General features: G+C 35.1%; 1 protein-coding gene across 1 annotated transcript in view; it reads right to left on the reverse strand.

The window, feature by feature from the left end:
* Nucleotides 1–836: 836 nt before the first annotated feature.
* LOC131800525 (octopamine receptor beta-2R-like) overlaps nt 837–24480 on the reverse strand; it is a 384581-nt gene continuing 360937 nt past the window's right edge. Inside the window, 4 exon segments of the mRNA XM_059120668.1 lie at nt 837–2588; nt 6785–6962; nt 11632–11996; nt 19264–19362. Of these exon segments, the coding sequence (XP_058976651.1) occupies nt 1700–2588; nt 6785–6962; nt 11632–11996; nt 19264–19362 (1531 nt within the window). The 3' untranslated portion in view covers nt 837–1699.

Genomic DNA, 24480 nt, shown 5'->3' on the forward strand with positions numbered 1-24480 from the left:
AGTCTCCTCTGTATCTCCAAATTTACACTCATCTATATGATTTGCTTGTCTACCATATTTGGCTATATTCATCAATAAAATCAGCATAAAAAAGCCAGAAGTTCCCCTTTTGTATACTTCGGATATCGCCTGTAAATAAGTAAGTGTAAAAATAGTGGTCCATTCCACCCGCCGTCATAAACTCTAACTCCATGCGAGATTTCGGACAATTTGACTTTTATTTAACAATAATGTTATGGTCTATTTCACTCACTAAATATTACCCGATGACAAACAAAAGGCTTCTGCCCAGCCATAAGCTCTAGCCCCATGCTAATTTCCGCGTCGATTGGTTTATAATTGCGACCTGCAGAGCAACTGCAAAATCAGGAAATTTTTCAGTTTTTGGTCCATTTCAACCCCATTCTCAATTTCGAGATGATCGGACCATAATTGCGACCTGTAAATCAAAGGAAAACTACAATAGTCTAAAAACAATCCTCGGTAATTCAATGGGGCGCTGGCCTATGTATCATATTGGGACCCTGGTGCACGGCGAGAATCATGTAAAACCTCCTCGACTTCAATACTTGTAGAGCATAAACATTACTCAGAAAATTTTAGGTAGGTTCTTCGCAGATGAGTTAATATTTTCAAATTTTCATTGCCCCGTTTCAACCTTCTTCAAATTAAAAATTAAAATTTCTTTTTGAAGTAATTTATGATAGATAAAGATCCCAATTTCTCCTGATAGTTGTGAATCATATAAAAAAGTTTAGTATATTTCTATAAAAGAAAAGTTGTCTCTAGTATTATTTCTAAATTAAACAAAAACAATATTTTCTAGTATTAAACACCTTGCACAAAACTTCTTTCGAATCTACAAAAACAAGTGTTATCAAAACATATGCTCACTCACTTCAACCATGAAAACTGTTTTCCATTGTCCCTAAGCGTAGATATTTACAATCGATTCTTATCTGCTAGGTAGAAAAGGTGTGTGAAGAATAGGAAAAATCGAAAAAGAAAGAGAAAAAGGAAAACAAAAAGATTTCTTTTTTTTTGATCTATGATATCTTTATATGTATGTACGTATGTTTGTAGCACTAACAATATATTTGTATGTGTGTGTATATCAAAGTACAAACGTCATATGGACGAATTGAAGAAGATGAAGAATAATAGAAAATAAATAAATAATAAAAAACAATAAACAATAAATAAAGCTAAACAAAACAAATTCTAAAAAATAGGAAAGTCTACAACCACATATTTCACTAAGATGAGTTTCACAATTCGATTCAATCATTCGTCTCGCAAGGATATCCAGGCGATGGATGTTTCAGTTGCAGTTTGAGTTGCTATTGCTGTAGTTTACTTTGGTTTCCGGTACACGTTGATTGTTTATGCATCACTTTGTTACTGTTTCTGCTGCTGCTGCTGATGAAGGTTCGTTTCCCTTGCCTTTTGTTGAAATTGCTGTTATCCTTTCGGATGATCCTTTGGTATTTGTTAGTTTGCTGATGCATTGCAACTGCATATTTTCATGTATTATATTGGTGTGGGGGATGGGGGTAGGTGAAGGGAGGCTGGGTCTTTGGTTGCATGGATGGTGTGTGTGTATGTAGGTGTGGGATGCGTATTTCAGGAAACAAGTTTATTTGAATGCTTCGGTATTATTCTACGCTTACATGCAGCTTCTGTCATTGTTGACTTTCATTCAGACCATTGTGTGAGTGGTGGTGGTGTTGGTGCTGTGTATGGCTGTGGAAGTTGGTGATGCGGTTGTTGCTGTTGTTGTTACTGTTGCTTGTACTGTACTGGCATTGGTATTGGTAGTGGTTTTGTTATTGTTTTTATGCCATTTGTTGACATATGCTAAGGGTATTTCAATTTGGATTTCCTGAATATTTTCATCGCCATCATCGTCGTCATCGTCCACAGCACCTGCTGTGGCACCACTTTCCAGATAACGGCCACCGGCTCTGGTGCCGCCCACACTGCTGACACCATCGTTCGCTTTGAGAAAACTGCTGGATTTATCCTTAACACTAATTTCACCGACACCTCCAACGCCACCACCACCACCGGTGGCACCGAAACTCTTCCATGTATCCAATGTACGTGATGGTGTACACAACAGGTTTGCGGTTTGGTTTGTCGACAAGGACAATGACGATGAGCCACCTCCCCCTCCTCCACCTCCTCCTCCCGTGCCCAACAAGTGTAGATTTTGCATTGATGCTGATGTGGGTGTGGGTGTAGGCGCCAACAGCGCCCCATCCCTGCATTATAAACTTTCGACTAGTTGACTGGTACGCCTCTGGGCGTGGCTAGCATTCAAATAGCTCTCCGAGTAGACACTTTTCGCCCGATTGTCATAGCGCATACTGCCCCGTCGCATATCCATATCGAGCGCCATGTGACGATCGCGCCACCAATTGCAGAACAAACACTGCAAGGTATTTCGAAATGCCTCTCGAAAGTCACGATTGAAGTAAGCGTAAATAAGTGGATTCAGGGTGGAATTGAAATAGCCAATCCAGAAGAGAATGGCCACCACAATTTCGGGTACATCACATGCATCACAGAGTGTGGTAATTGTGTACCTGCAATGACAAAAAATGAAAGGCAAAAGATGAACAAATCCATTTTTTTAAAATTTTGGAGATTTTTGGAAATGTTCGATAAAATGTTAAAACAATAAACTTGTTCCAGGGAAAAGTATTTGAAAAAATTATCTTAAAAAAAATAATGAATCAAATTATATGAAGTTAAAAACCTTCCAGGAACTCATTTCTTTAAATTAAATTTAAATATTTAATATAAATAGTTATTATTCAAAAAAGAATGACGTAGTTGACATACGCTCATAGGTATTCCTTCGAACCTTTCACAAAATGATTTTGAATTCGATTTCTCATGTAAACCCCCATTTTAATCGGCAATACCAAAATATTTGACACATCTGGATACATTACAGATTATCCCACAGGAAATATGGTTAGGTCTTTCAAATACCTTAAAACAAACTATTCCGTTTAGGGAAACCAGGTCCAAAACACAGGTCGACTGCATATTGATTACTAATTCAAATCGATTCTTGATTTTGAATATTTAGCGCAAAGTCCTTCTATACCCTCCACTTTGAAAATAAGGGTATATTAATTTTAACATCCCTAAATATTCGTCGTAGACCCAAAAAGGACATATACAGGGTTAGATGAAAAATCTGCAACCAACTTCAGACTGCTGTCATTTCTAAGCCACTCGTCCGACAGCTGTTAAAATTATTTCAGTGATAGCTCATTATATTTTTTACAAGCGTACAAAAGCATTTTGGTGAGAATTTTCCAGAAAAAAAGTTATGCGTGATGGAATTCAAGCGTGATAGTGTGATTTCTTTAAATTTGGCTGGCCACCAAAATCTCCGGATACTAATCCGTTGAACTATTGTGTCTGGAGTATTTTGGAAAGCAAGGTTGGCACTAAAAACTACCAAAGTGTCGATCAACTCAAGCAAGGGCTTCGCCGGGAATGGGCCAAAATACCTCAGAGCAACGTTCCGGCAGCGTGTGACGGTTTCATTGGCCATTTGAAGGCCATAATTCGTGCCAAAGGTATATATATATATATATATATATATATATATATATATATATATATATATATATATATATATATATATATATATATATATATATATATATATATATATATATATATATATCTTGTTGAGTCTAAAATGTATATTTCCACGTTTAAACCCTCCATGCTATGGTTGGTCTTCTTAAAAAAAGAGGGTCCCTTTATACAAAGGCTTCCTTTCTATGAAACATATATGGGAGCTACAGCTATATCTGAAGCTATTTTCGTCATTTGGTGCATAGTATTGAGATATTGGGTGAGATAAAAAACTGCAACTAAGCCAATGCCATAATTTTCACACTTTTTTTTTTAATTTTTTTAAATTAATCAGCATAAAATGCTATGCCAGCTTAAAAAAAAGCAGATTGTTAAAACTTTACTCAGATGTGTTATAGGACTGCGGCCCCTTTGGTGTTAAAAATAGGCTATATAGGTCCATGCTTTATTTTAGGCCCCTGATCGAATTTGCTGTAAATATGTGTTCTCAGTATATAGTAAACATCCTTGAACCGGCATAAGTTTTAATAATAAAGCCCCATGAAACTGTGTCTCCGTATATTCGCTTTTTCTTAAACCTTGTATTTAAAGTTATGCCTTATCTGGCATACAATTGACTATAGAGCTCCATATCTTCGTATAATTCCCAGATAACTGTTGCTATCAATATTCGGTATTTTGCATTCGTTTTGTGGTCCCACAATTTGGAGTTAAGGATCCGCAGTGGATATGACAGAGAATTATCTACAGAAATTCACGTCTTCGGATAGTCTCCCAATGGTACCTCCCAATATTCGGTATTTTAATGATTTTAACTATATCGTTCAACAAAATTTGCTGAAAACTGGTGCTTGGAGTTCTTAAATGACAGCTCCTTGGCTGTAAAGTTCAGCGTTTTCGTAAAGCCTCATATAATTGTAATACCTGATATTCGGAATTTTTAAGATTATATCGGAATTTTTCAACGGATTTTTTTACATATTGCAGGTTCCTTTGTTGTTGCAAAATGGCTGCTTTTTACTTGGTCGTTATTGTGAGGATCTTGACTGTTTTTATACCCTACGCCACATAGTGTCTTTGTGCCTTTATTTGTAACATGGAGAGATAGACCCATATTTACTTTTGAGGATCTTCCTAGAATCACTTTCTGAGTCGATTTATGCATGTCAGTCTGTCCGTCCGTCTGTTCATGTATTTTTGTGAACAGCAGGACGCATTTATTCTCCAATTGCGATGAAATTTTCCAAACAATATATGTTTGGCCCAAGGACGAACCCCCTTTGAAATTGCTAAGAATCGGTTCAGATTAGATTATTAGGATATAGCCCCCATATATATCTTCAACAGATTTAAGGTTATTTGTGCACAAAATGGTCAATATTACCCATCTAAATAACCTGAATTTTGACACATTCGACAGAATTCAGTTTAGAACCTAGAACATCAAATTTGGTGAAAATCGGTGCAGATATAGCTATTGCACCCATATATATGCTTTATCCGATTTGGTGTTTAAGTCCCTCACATTCGTGATATGCACTCCGCAAGAATGATCTTTGGTACCAGATATCAAATACAGCACAGAAATAAGTGCCTGAAATTTTGTCAAGATCGGTTCAGATTTTGATGTACGTCCCATATATATCTTTATCCAATATCAAGTTTATTATGTACCACATGACTAATATCAGCCCAAATGAACTGAATCTTAGCAATTCTGACTGAATTCATTCTAGAAACAAGTACATCAACATTTGGAGAAAATGTGTTCAGATATAGCTATAGCTCCTATATATATACAGGGTTGCCCATATTCGACGGACCTTTGGGCTCATTCCAATCGACGAGGCTTGTCCGCAGGCAACATTTTTTGCGTCAATTGAATTTTGTACGGGAACAAATGCAAATCAATGCGAATAATCCGTTGTAAAGTGGACCGAGCCATGCCCAACTGCTGAGAACGGCGTTTTTGGGATGTTCTTGGGGACCTCTCAACACTGGCTCGTACAGCAGCGATATTCTCGGCCAATCACCTTGGTCGACTTTTATATGGCCTCTTCGGATTAGAAAGAGCCTTACCAGTCGAAAATTTTTCGTATAAACGCTTAATGATGTTCTTAGAAGGCGCACTTCTCACATTTTTTTCACAATTGACTTCTTCTGTTGAATGTAAATTTCAACTATTTCAGAGCGCTCGCGTGGCGTGTATTGGTTCATGGTAAAAATCTGCTTGGACTGACGCTTCAAACGCGGTATGTCATTAAGCGATGTGGCATCTCTGTCAAAAGTTATGGCGTTGCCAGATGGGTCCGTCGAATATGGGCAACCCTGTATGTTACATCCGATTCAGGTTTTAAGTCCCTCACACGCGTAATATAAACTCCACAGCAATGATATCAGATACAGCCCAGAAATATCTCTGTCAAATTTTTTCGAGATCGAATCTGATAAGGATATAGCTCCCATATATATCTTTGTATGTATATATCTTAATCCGATAGCAAACAGAGAACACGCCTCTGTATTGTCTCATGTTTCGCAAAATATTTCACAAAATTATAAAACATATAGTTAAAAGAATAAATAAATAAAAACCATAAATCCCCAACCCCTTACATTTTCAATGCAACATAAATTCTTTAACTAATAATACCCCCAACACATAGTGTTGTAGGGTATAAAAACCAAACAAAACAATTTAACTGTAGTAGTGGCATAGAGTAGCAAAACACTAAAGTAGCAAAACAAAAAACTGGAAAACAAAATATTTGTAAAAGTTTATTTATGGTTAAATTGTTTTGTTTGTTTTCATTCTTTATTTTTCTATAACTAACAACAGCTGAATTTATGTTTATAGACGTTAGAAATGTGTTGGTAAAAAATACGTGTAAGGACCAAAAAAAAAAGAAAAGCACAAAACAAACTGAAAAAAACGGGTATACAAGATTTTCTGTGGAAATGTTGAGTTTTCCCAGAAAAACGACCGAACAGTTAATTTAATTTTCCTATTTCATTTTTTTCGGATTTCAAGCGAAATAAATGCTTGAGTTTCTATTTAAAGATAAAATTAAAGATTTCATGTTTTTATGTTATATAACCACAATATTTTAATCTTTTATTTTTTTGTATTTTGCTTTGTTTGCTATTCTCTTGAACTTACCACAAAAAGAATGGCAGCCAACAGAGTATGAATGTACCCATGATTATACCTAGTGTTCTTGCAGCCTTGTGTTCTCGTTTCATTTTAATTAAATGTTTATCTTTAGTCGGTGTATGATCCTGTTCGACCTCGTGCATTGTCAATTGTTTCGAGGAACCAGAACCGCTTAGAGCTTCACCTGGCAGGAATGGAGAAAGAGAAAGAAGAAAATTAGAAAAAAAAAATACATTCTCTATTGCATTATAATATCCAATAAAATAACACTTATAATAAATTATGAATATTTATGGCTTAAAACTAAAAAAAATGCTGTATTTCTTAACATAATAGCTGAAATTATTTCCACTACAATTCACAACCAGCCCCCCACCTCTGGCGTATGAGTAATATTGTATGAACTAGTTCCTTTCACACACACTCCATATATTTTCACATAACTCATACGCCACCCGTAGAATGATTTAGGTTAACAGCTCCATATTGCTGCCTAGTATGTAGTTGTTAACAAAACTATAGTTGGCTTGTGGCTGTTATTTTTTTGCTGCTGAATTTGCAAAATTTATTTCACTTTGAGTTTTCAATTTTTCCATGACTGTTTTTATTACTTTTTGTTTAAAGTTGCGTTCAGTTTTTTTGTTTTTGGTTTTTTTTTGTTTAGTGCTTATCTGCATACGGAAATTCATGTGTGGACATAAATGTGTTATAACCCAGCATAACGCTTTTGTTTTGTTATTTTTCAACGGATCCAGGGAGACAATAGTTTTGTACACATACAACATTTCGTATTTGATTTTGGTTGATACTGAATACAATGAATTTTCTTTTCAATACTATTTTATGATATTAGCTATATTATGGCAATTTGTATTTATACGAGTAGTTTGTATACATAGGTTCTGTGGTGGATATGACTACTGTTTCTGACGTCAAATAAATAATCGAGAATTGCCAAAATATAAAAATGAAAACATATATATTTTTTTAATTTATGCAAAGATATTCTAAAATTAATTTGCCTGACATTTTTCCGATTTTTTTACATTAAAATTTTAAGAGAAACTCCTTAATTATACACCACATATTGGTAGGGGTATTATGTCTTTTTGCATTTGTTTGTAACATTGAGAAGAAAGCGGGAGGAGGATGTTTATAGAATCACTTTCTGATTCGATTAATGCATGTCAGTCGTCTTTCCGTCTGTCCACGTTTTCTTGTGAACAAAATGCAGGTCGCTTTTATTATCCGATTGAAATGAAATTGTCCAAGTTCGTCTAAGGACAAACCCTATTGAAATTAAATTTTTTTTGTGAATGAAGGCAAAAATGTCGGAAATAGCATCAAACTTTAGATTTGTTCGAATTGGTCACCTTTGACACGAATTATGGCCTTCAAACGGCCAATGAAAGTATCACACGCAGCCCGAATGTTGCTCTGCGGTATTTTGGCTCATTCCCGGCGAATTGCTTGTTTGAGGTGATCGACAATTTGCTATTTTTTAGTGCCAACCTTGCTTTCCAAAATACTCATGTTGGAATGTTTAAGGTCTGCGGCCAAAATATTTGCGTGCCCAAGGCTTTAATACACCCTCCAGAATATTTTCTCGATAACATTTTTTTGATACCACGGTCGATTAATACGAGCGGAGAGCGACCATCGGCTGTTATGGCGGCCCACACCATCACCATGGTGGCCAACCGAAAGTGCACATTTTTAACTGACCTCTTTGGCACGTAAACACGATCATTTTGATTGTTTACAAACTGCTGGACAATGATTTTTTTAACGGAGTTCAGCACTTTCGGCCAAGCGAAGCAACACTTTAGCTCTTTTGAGTCTATTTTCTTTCTGTTGCGGTGCAGGTTCTGAAAGTTTTTGGAATTTCAATGGCTTTACCCCGAGCTCAGCTCACGAGCCATTTTTCGGCCACTGCAAGGGGGGTTTCGATCAAGTCGCTTCTTTACTTTTCGAACCATTTCAGCTGATGTCGCTGTTTTCTTCCGTTCACTTCCTTGACGTCGGGCTACGCTACCAGTGTCACGGTAACTAGCGATGGTACGAGACGCAACAGATTTATTCACATTTAAATGCTGGAGTGCTCTAAAGATAGCCACTTGTGGTTTTCCAGCCAAATTTAAAGAAATCACACTATTTCGCAAGAATTCCATCACGAATAACTGTTTTTCTGGAAAATTCTCACCAAAATGCTTTTGTACGCTTGTAAACAATACGATGAGCTGTCACTGGAATAATTTTAACAGTAGAAATGGCAGCAGTCTGAAGTTGGTTGCAGTTTTATTATCTCACCCTGTATTTTTCATCCGATTTGGTGTTTAAGTCCGCGAGAAATACCTCTGCCAATTTTTATGAAGATCAGATTAGAATATTGCTCCAAAATATATGTTTAACCGAATTCGGGTTAATTGTGCACCAAATGGCCAATATCAGTCCAAATGAACTGATTTTTGGCACAACTGACCGAATTCAGTCTAGAAGTAAGGACATCAAAATTAGTGAAAATCGGTTCAGATATAGCCATAACTCCCATACATATGTTTCATCTGATTTGGTCTTTTAAGTCCCTCACATTCGTAATATGCGCTCCACAACAATATTTGGTACCAGATATCTTATAGAGCTCGGAAATACCTTTGCCAAATTTTATGAAATCGGTTCAGATTTGGATATAGCTCTAGTATATATCTTCAACCGATTTCGGGTTAATTGTGTACTAAATAACAGAATACAAATAGTCCTGAACTTTTGGTACATCCGACCGAATCTAGTTCACATATGTTTTATCCGAATTGGTGTTTAAGTCTCTCACATTCTTAATATTCGACAACAATGATAGTTGTTACCGAGAAAGGCTAAGATTTGGATATAGCTCCAATATATCTTTAACCCGATTTCAGGTTTATTGTGCAAATATTAGGTAATATCAGCCCAAATGGAGTGAATTTCGGTACTTACATTTCCATTTTGTGGACCTCGGCTCCGATATATATATATTTTTTATATTTCTCGAAGTGATATCATGCACCCTATAGCAATGTTATTTGGTATAAAAGATTAAAATGTCTCCGTCAAATTTAGTGAAAATCGATTCAGAATTGGATATGCCTGGATTAGTTCCCTCTGAAAGCAAACTATAAGCACTCTAAAGCCTAATGTTGTTACGGGAGCTCTACTAAATATGCATAGTGGTTTTAGGGTATCATTTAGTCGACCCCGCCCGACTTTTACTGGTTCTGAATGCATTGGTAGCTTTTGTAGTGCTTCCAGCTGATCTTCGCCCCAATTCGACAATTCCGGTGAATAAGCAGATTTGAGCCAATTATGCTTTGTTGGTAAACACTTTTTATTGATAAAAAAAAAACTGGATTTTTGGCTAAATTTTCAAAAGCCCATTCTACGAAATTTCTGCGTGAAAACAGGTCACTTGGATTCAATTCTTCCAACTATCTGTATTTTGAAAAGCTTCACACGTAAATGCTTCGGCAAAATTTCCCTCGTTCTTGAGTAATGGGCCCAATTGTTGCCTCTGGCCGAGCGCGTGTCATGTTGGTAATTAAATATCCAACCTTATAAATATGGTGCGAAATTTAATCACAGTAGACCGAATAGTCACTTCAGTGGGCAGATTAAACTGAATATAAAATGGATAAAGAGCCCGATTAACAGAGCACGCATTTTCATAATACAATTCATAACGTAATTCGATTCATAGCAAAATTATAACTAAATTAAAAAAGTATGACAGTGAGACAAAACACGATACGTGCGTGGGCTGTTTATACGAGAGATGCCAGAAAGATAATAGCTAAAAATCTTACTTTATATGTTTTCGAAATAAATCTCAATTTGGTATGTCTTTTGTTATTTTTCCATTATTATATTCCATTTGGATATTTTTCCCAAACTTTTTGGCAAAAATTAAGTCATTCTGGAATGCCAGTACGTACGTACGTCATATAATAACACTTTCCAATTTTCCATATTTCCTATGTTTTGAGTTTGATTGTTCATCCCGGCAGCCAATATACTCAAAATTTATACTGGATACCCCCTAAATAATTTCCACATGGTACACGCCCACCTTATTTATTGTTTGCATAGCACAATTTTCTGCATCTTCTTTCATTTCATTCCATGTTGGGACTCATATGGTAAATAAACCGTCCTAAGTTCATAATTACAACACGCAACTTGCAACATTTGCTGGGTCACATGTAACCAATGTTGGAGTTAATAACTAAAACACACACACGCGCACTTTTTTCACACCGAAAGTTGCGTTGTGTTTTTTGTTTCTTATCTTGGACCTCATAAATAGAAAAACCCCGTTATTGCACCTGTAGGCCAAGTGCATAAACGGAAAAAAATCCTCTCTCTCCTCCCTCTAAACTGTCAGAATTTGCCATGTGCAACTTTTGCACTGGAAGCGTAATTCATGAAACTCATTTAGAAAATGTGTTGGCAAACTGTGGCCAAACATCAGCAATATTTTACTTCTAGTTGTTGCTCTTGTTGTTATTGTTGTTGTTAATTTCCACGAATTGCCATGACTTTTTAATGCAGATGAGTGTTCGGGCTATGGCTTGTGTAAAAACTTTGAAATGTAATAATTTGTTGTATTTGCCAAACAACTAATGATAAATTTTCCATATTGAAATCAAAATATTTTGCTTGCAATGAGTTTGAGCTGGAGGGGGTATGGAATTAATCATCATTTTGAAAATGATTTTCTCTTCTGTTTATTTAACTATAACTCATTGCAAAGTTTGTTTTACCCACCCCCACCTTAAATTACTATTTACAATTTACAGTTATCTGATTGCACTACTTACTTCCGGTTCCCGCCACCGTCGAATGACGATGCATCAACATAGCATTGCCGTGACGCATCATCATCTGTTTCTCCTGACGATTCGCCTCACGGAATATGGCCAGGTAGGTGAATATCATTATCGTACAGGGTATCCAAAACGATATCGAACTGGAGATGACACAGTAGGGTTTATTCACAATAAAGGAGCAGACATCGGGATGCATTTTCACGTAGTTCTTGTGATGATCGGTGGTATACCAGCCAATGAATATGGGCAGGAAGGAGAGCAGAGCTGGCGAAATCCATGTATTGAGTATCATAATGCCAACGACACGTTTTGTCATGCTGATGGGATATTTTAAAGGCTTTACAATGGCATAATATCTGAAATGGAAAAATAGTCAAAGAAATGGGAGGATTACAAAAATGAGAACAGGAAGAAATATGGATAAATATGAATAATAAAAACCAAGTAAGGTAAGGTCAAAAGTCGGGCGGCCGACTATATGATACCCTACACCACTATGCGTATTTAGCTGAGCTCCTGCAAACAATGATAATGATATGACTTCGTTAAGGATTATATTAAAAAAATATTTATTGGTACAACAAATATACCGCTGAGCAATAATCGTAAAATCGGATGAGGATAAATATCGAAGTTAAAAAAAAAAATCTGAAATGCTCTCGACAAAACTTGGAAGAGGTGTTTTCGAACAATATATGATGCCCGGTATTAAATTTCATTGTTGTGGAGTCCATGTGAGGGACTTAAAAACCAAATCGGATGCAACATATATAAGTTGAGACAAAAAAACTGCAACAAAGTCAAACACTTTTTACTTTTTCATTTTTTTTAAATTTAATTGAACGAAAGCCAACAATGTCGGAAAAAGCATCAAATTTTAGAATAAGTTTAGATTTGTTCGAAATGGTCACCTTTGACACGAATTATTGCCTTCAAACGGCCAATGAAACCGTCACACGCTACCCGAATGTTGCTCTGCGGTATTTTAGCCCATTCCCGGCGAAGGGCTTGCCTGAGGTGATCGACACTGTTGTGTATTTTTTAGTGCCAACCTTGCTTTCCAAAATATTCCGGACACAATAGTCTAACGTATTGGTATCCGGAGATTTTGGTGACCATTGTGCGCTGGAAATGAAGCGAGGAACCTCATTTTGTAACTATTCTTGGGTGGCGCGATCTGAGTGCGATGGTGCTGAAAATGTCCAATTATTACACCCTTCAGAATATTTTCGCGATAATATTTGGTATTTATTCTGATGCCACGGTCGATTAATACGAGCGGAGAGCGACTATCGGCTGTTACGGCGGCCCACACCATCACCATGGCCGCTTGAGTTCTGGTGGCCAACCGAAGTTGCACATTTTCAGCTGACCTCTTCGGCAAGTAAACACCATCATTTGGACAACGAATTTTCTTCTCATCGGAGAAAGCAAAATTCGGCAGTTTACCACTTTCGGCCAAGCGAAGTAACTCTTTAGCTCTTTTGAGTCTATTTTTCCCTTCACCATTCTATGGAGGGTATATTAACTTTGTAATTCCGTTTGTAACTCCTCGAAATATTCCTAAAAGACCCTACAAAGTATATATTCCGAATCAGCTTAAAGTTCTAAGACGATCTAGCGATGTCCGTCTGTCTGTTGTAATCACGCTATCTTTCGAATGAGTTGAGATAAAAGGCTAAAATTTAGCATACGTGCATAGTTTACCAGTAGGCAGATTTAGTTTGTAAACGGGCCATGTCGGTCTACGTTTTCGTATAGCCCTCATATAACGATACCTCCCGATATTCTGTATTTCCATGATTTTGGCGACATCATTTATCGGAATTATTTCGAATTTCGTGATTGAAGTTCGTAACGGGTACTACAGCCTATGACAACAATTTTTATATGCAGGTCCACGTCTTCGTAGAGCCTCCATATAACGCTACTTCCTGATATACGGTATTTTGATGATTTTAGCAACATTTTTTACCGGCATCGTTTCAAATTTCGTACTGGAAGATAGCAATGGGTACTACAGCCTGTGTGAAAAAATTGTGTATGCAGGTCTACGTTTTCGTATAGCCCCCCATATAACGGTACCTCCCGACATTCGATATTTTCATGATTTTAGCGACATTATTCACCGGAATTGTTTCAAATTTCGTATTGAAAGATTTTAATGGGTACTACAACTGATGGCAAAAAAATCGTATGCAAGTCTACATCTTCGTATAGCCTCCATATGAAGGTACCTCCAGATACTCCGTATTTTCATGATTTTTGTGACATTATTCACCGTAATTGTTACAAATTTCGTATTTGAAGTTCGTAATTGGGCACAGCCTATGACAAAAAATTCGCATGCAGATTCACGTCTTTGTATAGTCCCCATATAACGGTTTTCATTTAAGTGGTCGTTTTCGGAATTTTTTTGAAATTTGTCAATTTCCCTCGAAATAGTGGAGGGTATTAGAAGTTTGGCCCGGCCGAACTTAGCTGCTTTTTTACTTGTTTTGTATGAAATTTTTTCCCTTGAGAGTTTAGACCAACAATAGAGTTGGGAAGGATTTTTTGTTGGATTTTCTCAGGAAGTACTAAATTTATTATGTGCTCCATGTTCTGCTAAAGATTAGAGGATCTCGGAGGCATTTAAATGTCCGATTTCCACACTTTGGTTGAAGAAATTTCATTTACATTTTGAATTGCTTCTGGTCTGCTCCTATAAGACCTTTAAACTTGTTATTAATCATTCACTACAATATAAATACCCTCGCTGCAATACTCTCTCCATGTTGTGCCCTTCAATCGTAGTTCCCCCTTGCCGCTTTACAAAAGAAACACGTAATAATTCATCCATATCCTTGCACAAATATAAAACACCGAACAAATATTCTTTCATTCCCTGTGTAAATTCAGATTTTACCAAATATATGCCTTTCATTGTGGACTCAGAGTTTCTTTGATAGTGCAGAAATAAAATTCATTGGTCAGTGTCGAGAGCTTTTAATTGCAGAGGCATACCCCCACACAAGCATTCACCACAGAGAGTAATTCAGGCGGGTGGCTTTCTGAGGGCATCTTGTTGAAATACAGCTTTCATTTTGTTGGCTGCTGTGAATTATGTTGAGGGGGGGAATGCTTTTCTGACGCCCGCCCCCAAAAACGTTTACACTCAAACGGTTACATTTGATCCCTTCCCAGCCCATGGCTATTGGCATGACCAGTAGCAGACTGCTGGACTGATGTGTGGTTATTCCGTTTCCCAAATGGCCATGTAAAGAATCGAAAAATCATAGAGAATGGAAATTGCAACACTTAAAAGACGAAAGAAAGCAGACAGGCAACCAAACGAACGAGAGTGGCCGACACCCCATTTGGTTGGTTCATTCATTCAAAATGATTTCGTAGGCAATTGACTTTTGGCATGGAATGGAGGGGCATAATTTTTCATTGTTCCCTCGCATTCTGCATTCGTTCAAAAATTTGACCAATTCGATTTCGCATCTTTGTGCGGCTGATGGAGATAATGATTGGCACCAATGCAAATACACACATTTTGCCCCGAATGGATTTCCCAAATGTGTGTCTTTCATCAGAATTCATTCTCAGCCACTATTCATGCGAACTGGAGTAACGTAATGCCCTGACGCATTAGCATTCACTTGGCTCTGTTTGTTCGATCCTTCTTTTTTTCTATGGTTACTACGGAACTGTCGATGATAAATATTCAGATTTTCACTTTCATTGTGACCTTTTTAAAGGCTTAAATGCGAGCAGTTTTCGTTAGGCGGTGGACTTCAAGAAAAATAAAACATAAAATGAAAGGTGCCAAGAGCACCAAATTTCCTGTCGAAGAAATTTGAAGTGAGGGCAAACAACATAACGTTAATGGATTTTTCTCGGATTACCTACGAAACTGCATCATTGGCCAATGCTGGAACAGTTGGAGTTCAGGTTTTTTGTTTCTCTTTTGTTACGAATGTAAAGATGAAGATAATGGCAAAAGTGTTTTGCCATTAAGGTTAAGTGTTAACACTTCAAAGAAGACTTTTAGCCTGAATTTGCATTTTATTGCTTTAGTAGGAGTTTGAAGAATAAGAAAGAGAAGAAGAAGAAGCGAATTTTTTTTTGGATTATATTATTTTAAATGGATCTGTATTTCTTTTTTTTTTTTTTTTGTTGAGGAAATTGTTTTAATTAAGCAGAAAAATGAATTGCCATTCACCCTCGTGTCAAAGTAATTTGCATTCGTTTGTCATTTGATGATTGCTTTATTAGGTTAGACATATTTAAAGAAGAGTTTTTTTTTTAATAAAAATAAATAAGGAACGAGACGATTCTCTTCGAGAAGTGATAATAAATTCTAGGGCTCGAAATTTTTAATTAAAACTAAATCATAAGGAAATCGGAGTATCCGCCAATTTCTACGATTTTGGCAGTCTATTTAATTATAGAATGAATATACGACATTAATGAAGGCTTCCATCTACCTGAAATCTTAAATTCAAAACAATTGAAGTTTCAAAATTACAAATTATGAGAAGTAATTTTTCAAAAAATTTTTAGGTCATTATCGTACTGCACTTGACAACAAAATATGGTCAAAGTCTGGGTGGTGGAAATTCCTCTTTGGTGTGTATATGAAGAATATTTTTTTTCATTTTATGCCAAAATCTCTCAAGGCTACCAGAAATGTGTACAAACAAGTTGAAAGTGTCAGTAGGTTTTGCCAACAGATGTATAACCTCAATCTAGGTCCGTTAATGGGCCAATATTGTCCATTTTGCATCTGATCAGAATTGATATAAGTAATGCGGTGTAGCAGGTGTAAATTTTTCAAAATTTTTTCAAATTTACATCAGATCTCTGTTGGGAAAGTGTTGTGATAAACGAAGTTTTAAAAAAATTGACCTGTTTCGCATGTTTTCAAAGATTTAATTATTCAAATTTTGACTCTTTGTGGACAGTGTATTCCACATCACTGACGATCTTGTGTTAGAAGAAAGAAAGTGATCGGATGCTCATTTCGCGTTTAATGGGCTTCAGGTTGTTTAAAATGTTGACCCTTTGTGGGGTAGGTATCAGATGGATCTATTTAAAAAAAAAATAGGGATGTGTGAAATTTAAAAAAAAATAATCGGATATCTATTTCGCATTTAGATCTATAGTAATCGATTTTTTTTTTGGGGGAGGTACATGGATATTGTCCATTTCATCCATTTTCACACCTGGCACAGCACAGATACAAAAATTGTGATTAGTAAAGCCTACTTAAAAGTGGATGATACGGTAACCTATTTTCTATACAAATTCAGATCTTTAGTGGGGAACGTACCAGAGGGAGTGGGCCGATATTGCCCACATCTGAGTCGATTTATGCATATCCGCCCGTCTGAAATGAAATTGTCCACAAATTATAATTATATATAAATTATAATTATATAATTATATATAAATTGGTGAGAATCGATTAATATTCAGATACAGCTAATCTTATTGTGCGCTATATGTGTAATAGTCGTCTTAATGGGATGTACTTCGGCATATCCGACCGAATAAAGGCTAGAAGCAAGCACTTCAAATTTGGTGAAAATCAATTCAGCTATATCTACAGATATAATAGCTCATATATATGGTTTATCCCAAGTCCTTCACATTCATAATATGCTCTCCACAACAATGATATTTGGTACCAGATATCTCGTACAACTCAGAAATACCTCTCTCAAATTCTATTCATATATATATTTCATCCGATTTAGTGTATAAGTCTCTCACATTCGTAATATAGAGAAGGTCATCCCATAACAGCAGATGGTCACTCTCCGCTCGTATTAATCGACCGTAACATCAGAATAAATGCCGAATATTATCGCGAAAATATTTTGGAGGTTGTATTAAAGCCTTGGCCACACAAACATTTTGGCCGCAGACGTTGGACATTCCAACAGGACTCAGCACCATCGCACTCAACACCCGCCACCCAAAAATGGTTACAAAATGAGGTCTCTCGCTTTATTTCTAGCGCATAATGGCCACCAAAATTCCCGGATACCAATCCGTTGGACTATTGTGTCTGGAGTATTTTGGAAAGCAAGGTTGGCACTAAAAAATACTAAAAAATCGATCACCTCAAGCAAGCGCTTCGCCGGGAATGGGCCAAAATACCGCAGAGCAACATTGGGGCAGCGTGTGACGGTTTCATTGGCCGTTTGAAGGCGGCCATAATTCGTGTCAACGGTGACAAATTCGAACAAATCTAAAATTATTCTAAAAGTTTGTGCTATTTCCGACATTTTTTGCTTTCATTCAATATAATTTTAAAAATTTTAAAAATTATGGCGTTTGACTTTGTTGCAGTTTTTTTATCTCACCTATATACTCCACAACAATAATATTTGGTACCAGATATCAGATACAGCTTAAAAATAAATCTTCTAGATTTACTTCAGATTCAGGTATAGCTTCAATATATATTTTCATTCGATTTGATGGCACCGAATATGTAACATCAGCCCAAATTAGATGGATTTTTGCACATTCAACTGAATTTATCCTGGAAACAAATACGACATTTTTGAAGCCCGGTTCCCGTATCATCTAGTGCTTCGATACATATCCTCATCAATTCCATCTTTTGGGTCTTGAATCGATGCTGGATTTTTGGTGTAGTCCTTATTTAACACGTAGTTCCAAAAGAAAGAAGTCGCACGATGTTAAATCACAAGATCTCGGTGGCCAATTGTGATCACCTCTTCTAAAGATACCACCTAATTTTCGAAAAGGATGATTCAATGACCACAAAAGATTCATATATTCAGGATGGAGAAGCTTCTCATCATCAGCGCTTAGGTTTTCCGAAACCCAGGTAATATTTTATCCACATTTTATCTAAGAGCGTCAAATCTTCAATTCAGTTTAATAACTCAAAACACAGGCTCTTCATAATCAATCAATGCTAATGGTAATGAAGCTTTTAGTACTTTTTGTACCATTTTTGTATGAATTAATTTTTCTCTGACCGTACACTTTTAAAAAAACTTTATAGTTGTTATTGTACATATAAAAATTAAGAAATTCTGAGCTCTAGCTCCCCCTAAAGTTTGATACTTGTGGTTCAATATTGCTCATCCTTTAATTACTTTCGCATACTTGCTGCACGGAGTTCCAAAAACCCAAACAACAATGATATCTCTCCCTCATAACAAAATTCAGAATTTTTCTCACTTTTAACGGTATCAACAATAATATGTTCAGTACATATTGTACTCTTGAGTACGAACTTCCAACAATCTCCCTTCGTACCTTTTTGAACTTTTTTGGATATTTTATTTTTTTAAGGCGAAGATACAAAATTAAGAGTTTATGCTCCAATCACCTATTGATACAATATTTCGTACCTTTGAGACAAAAGTGAAACTAACACAAAAATTTGCCATCGCAACTTTAGCCTATTTTCAGTGTTTCTTCAAATAAAAATTTGTATACGAATCCATATGTTCGATGGGGCTTGCAGGACAGTTTCTTATTGTATAAAACTACTTAATACGAAGCTTTCTTTAAACATTTTTGTCGTTCAGCGAATACAAATATTAAATGGATTTATCCAAAAAAAGGTAAACAATTTCCAATAATTACCTATCGACTGAAATACAGCATAAATGCAATATGCTTGCTGTTGAAAAATAGACATCCAAACTATTCCACAAATCGCATAGGAATGGACTGAAAAGCCAGCTGTAAGTAAATAGAGGAAAATATATTTAATTTAATGTATAAATAAAAACATATTACAAATGAATTTTTTTAATGCATAGAAAATGGTGTATATAAAGATGTGTTTAAAATTGCCATGTATGAGTATGAAAAGCATGCATGTGTGTGTGTTTAAAATTTGATCATAAAAATTCATTGAAGACTTTAATCTTGTGACTTCTAAATATGTATATGAGTATGTATTTATGTATGTGTGCGTTTACCGTTAAACGTTACCCACATTATTGGCCATTAGAGAAATCATTGAAAATTGGCCGGATCAAAACATTTCCCAGTTGGCATATGAAAACGTTATCCTCTTTATGTCCTTAACGAATTCGAATGGCTTTGGCATTCCACATGTTGCATATTCATATGTGTTTTGAATATTTTATTTTATTTATGAAATAAAGTGTGCTACCAAGCAACCAAAACATACAACACTAACTACTACTACGAGAATGACTATATTTGTTTATTTCGGATGGTATATGAAAAAAAAAAAAATATTTTAAATTGAATTAAAGATGCATGCAAATGTCTTCAATATTCATAGATTGGTTTAATTAAATTATGACATTTGGATGAAAATTGAAATTTCAAATACCACATTTGCATGTTTATACATACAAGAGGATTTTTAAAGAATATTATGAAACGACACATAGCTTAAACCCTGGATCTTTAACAGCATTTATAAGAGTTGCTGTGTTGTATTTTTAAAACTATTAATTTGTCAATACTTGTAGATTTTTAAAATATTTATCATCTACTATTTTTAGCGGTATATCGTCGATTTAATGGATATTTATTTTTTTATTTTTTTTTAGGATATATAGTCATTTTAATTACGTATTTTTGGAAGTATTTTAAAGAACCCTTGGAATATTTTAAATAACTTTTACCGCTGAAATCGTGGTTTATTTTTAAAACTATTTTAAAGGACCCTCAGTGCTACAATCTTGTTTTTTTAATAATATTAATTTTACTTATAATTCCTTATGTCTATTTTTTAAAGACATTTAAAGCCCTAATTTATTAAGCAATATTTGTGGATTTTTAAAACACTTTTTTATGGAGGGTTTTTTAAATCAAAAAAAAAAAATGTTTTTATTTTTTAAATATTTTCACAAACTATATTTATTGAGGACAATCAGATTTTAAATTAGAACAATCAATACAATATCTGTTGTGCAGATGATTTTTATCTGTGAACCCCTTCAGGTACCTCATTCACAAAGGGTCACAATTTTCAATACTTTTATCTGTCATTCTTCGACTATAGAATTCTTCGACTATAGCTGGTAGCACGCGCACGTTACCATTGAAAGAACAGTGAACAAAGTTACTAATATAGTCCAAACTTGGTATGTCGCAATATTTATATTATATTTATTCAGGTCCGGTACGAAATGCACAATAGTGGCCCATTCATTCGGAACCTACTCCATAAGAGGTGAAACATTTGAATAATCATAACAGAAGTCAAAATATTTTTAAGTAATCGTATATTGGCTGAGGGTATACATCTGTCGGCAAAACCGACAGATACTCTTTAACTTGTTTTTTTTTTTTGAAAATTGCCAAATTCGTTCCAAATGGTGGAAGGTATTCAATTTTAATTTTAGCCTTTTTAATTGTTTTTATACCCTCCACCATACATAGAATGAAGGGTATATTAAGTTCGTCATTCCGTTTGTAACTCATCGAAATAATCATTTTACGGCCAACAAAGTATATATATTCTTGTTCAGCGTAAAATTCTAAGACGATTTAGCTAAGTCCGTCCGTCTGTTGTAATCACGCTACAGTCTAAAAGAATTAAGATATTCGGTATTTTGATGATTTTACCCCATTTTTTTAACACAAGGAGTTCCTTGTAGGTAATTTATCCCTTGACAGAGAATTTTCTATATAGGCCCACGATATCGTATAGCTCCCATATATCGGTACCCCCCGATATTCGGTATTTTGATGATTTTATCCACACTTTTCAACGGAATTGCTGAAAATCCACACAAGGAGTACCTTGTGGGTACTTTATATCTCGGAAGAGAATTATGTATATAGGTCCACGATATCGTATAGTCCAAATGGTGGAGGGTATTCAAAGTTCAGCCCGGCCGAACTTACTGCTTTTTTACTTGTTTTAATTTTCATAGATCGTGGACCTAGACGAATTGTATATTAAGACCTTGATCGTATATTTCCAAGTTTTTTTGTAAGGATTATAATGGTGCATTTAAAGATTTTTTTTTTTTTTTAAATAACAATCTTATTTTTTTATTTGCGATTTTAATTTTAGTTGTGAGTTTTCAAAGTGTTTGCACAAACTCTTACTTGAAAGATTATTGTAAGGACTTTAATTCTTTATCGCAGTTGTTTAATGCATATTTTTATAAGGATTTAAATAAACCATTTTTTTTTAATTTATGTTCTTTTGTCTTTTTATAGATTTTTGAGCCGATTTTTAGCATTTTTTTAAGAATTTTAATTTTAAGAATTTTTATCAGTGATATTCTTTACTCTTTTCGTAATTTAATTTAAAAATGTGCAATTCTAAGGTTATCTCTAAAGACTTCATTTGTGGATTTTAACCAATTTTTATACGGAGTAATCAGGGAATTTTACAGATTTTTGTAAGGACATTAATTGAAGAATTCACCCATGGATTTATAAGATTTTGGTAATTAATTAACAGTCGATTTTTAATAATTGTTGCAAGAAATTTTAAACTACGCCTTTTATTATTATAGTATGGATTTTTATATTGGGTTTTTTAAGACTTTTGCTACTTAATCAAAGATTTTGAAGTCTGTTTTTGAAGGATGTCTATAAAAAATATTATTTTTTAAATGGGTCCCAGTTTGCATAGTTGAACGAAAACCCTCCAAAGGCCTTTGCCGTCAAACCACAGATATTCTCCCTACATTCGTTACACACTCCTATAGTCATTTATACAAAACTCAAATTTAAGTACATTTAATTACCATGAAAGTTTTTCGAACTTTATTGCATAGTTGCAGTTGTATTTGTTACTCCTGCCATTCTCTTTGAAACTATTACCATTTGCAAAATGTCTACTCAGTCAAGTTGTTAGGCTCATTGGAGTATTCAAATCAATGCACAGCAACAAAATGTGACCCAATTAAATTTAATTTAAATCATGTCTCTTCAGTGATATGCCACGACGTCGGCGGTGGCATTTGTTTGTCAGACTTTTGCCTAGAAAGCCACAAAACTAGGTTGGCATTTGTGAATCACAGTTTTTGCAATGCGGTAAAATTAAATTGTGTTTAAAGTTTGAAATGCAAAAGAAAAAAAACTAAAATGAAGTAGTTCAGCAAATAGAAAAAATAAAATAAGTTGCACATTGAGGCCAATGAAAGTTTTGGGGCAGACATTTTAATTGTGGAAATAAAATTATTTGTAAAAGAGGGGTGTTTTGTTGTTTGCTTTTGGAATGCAGTGATAAGGAGTTAATAGAGAGAGAGAGAGAGTTGTTTTAATATTGAGGTATTTTTAATCCCAGATGAAGCTTTAAAATGTTGTAGAGTATTTGAGAGGTATTCCTGGTAGAAAAGATCTTCTGACTAGGGAAAACTAGAAAAAGGATCTCTTGAAAGTCTCTTTTTAGAAAATATTTTCTTAGGTAGAACATTATATTGATTTCTATATTAACTGACAGACTGACTTAATGATTCCTCAACGACCAGACGAAATGGCTGAAGCTAAAATCTTGAAATTTTGGGAGAGGATCACTCTTAGTTTGAAGGTGTCAGATAATACTGGGTTTTTGGAATTCATACTAGAACGGTACAAAAAGTACTAGCACGGTAGCAAATGGTATCATACCATTTGTATTTGACGAACTCTTTACTTTCGGATGAGTGTTACTGATGGAGTATATTATAGATACATAGAGCTAAAAAGGTTTAATTCGGAATTAAAATCAAGGTTGAGAAGTAGAGTCGAAGTCAGGAGGTTGTTTTGGATGTGTGTTCTCATGTATACGCAAAGTACTAAACGGTACTAAATTTGGCACAATTCGAATTTGGAGAAACGGATGGAGCTGGAAGCCTGTAATTAACATTATTGGTGGAGAGTAGGATTGGGATATGGAGGTAATTTTCGAAATTTGTGCTTATGTGCACAAAAGGTAGTAAATTGTACTAATCCGATTTGGGTGAACCGATAGAGCTGGGATACTGAAATTTGAAAGTAAGATTGCTATTGCATTGTAAGACTGAGGTACATAGGCAGTACTAAATGATTCTAAATTTTGTGCAATTTAAGTTTTGGAAAGAAATTTAGAAATAAGGCTTCTCTTGGATTGCATGATGGAGATTTTGTATTTTTGTGACTAAATGGTACTAAATTTGGAACAGTTTGGTTTATGGTTAACGAATGAAATAGAAATTTTGAAATTTTGTATTGGGGTCCCTGTTGCTGGTGGGTTTGTGATAAAGACGTGGTTTTGGAAATCTGTACTACAAGTGCACGAAAAGTACTAAACAGTACAATATTTGGTACATTTCGTTTTTGGGTGAACAGTCGCTATTTATGTGTATCCTGGACATATGGATGTGCTTTCGAAATGTGTACTACAATTGTACGCAAAGTACTAAATGGTACAAAATTTGATATTGGATGAAGGGATGGAGAAAAAATTCAGATATTTGATGTTTATATTACTGATGGTATCTGATATTTGGCGTTGGTTTGGAAAGTAAAGAAAGTTAGTATCGGATGAAGGTATAGGGCCAGTATTCTCAAATTTGATGTTAAGGCCTCCGTTAGTATCTGAAATTGAGATATGGAGGTGGCTTTGAAAATTTGTTATATAATTGTACGAAAAGTACTAAATAGTACTAAATCTGGCATCGGGTGAATCTCAAAATTTGATATTGTGGTCTCTGTTTGTAATTGAAATTGAGACATAGAGGTGGTCTTGGAAAAGTGTGCTATAATTGTACGAAAAGTACTAAATAGTATTTAATGTAGTATTGGGTGAATAAATAAACAATCCTGAAATTTGATATTTGATAATTGGTGCCTGCGGTTAAGATATTGAGGAGCTTTTGGATATGCGTACTATTT

The sequence above is a fragment of the Musca domestica genome, unplaced genomic scaffold (assembly GCF_030504385.1).
Source record: "Musca domestica strain aabys unplaced genomic scaffold, Musca_domestica.polishedcontigs.V.1.1 1, whole genome shotgun sequence".
NCBI classification, from domain to species: Eukaryota; Metazoa; Arthropoda; class Insecta; order Diptera; family Muscidae; genus Musca; species Musca domestica.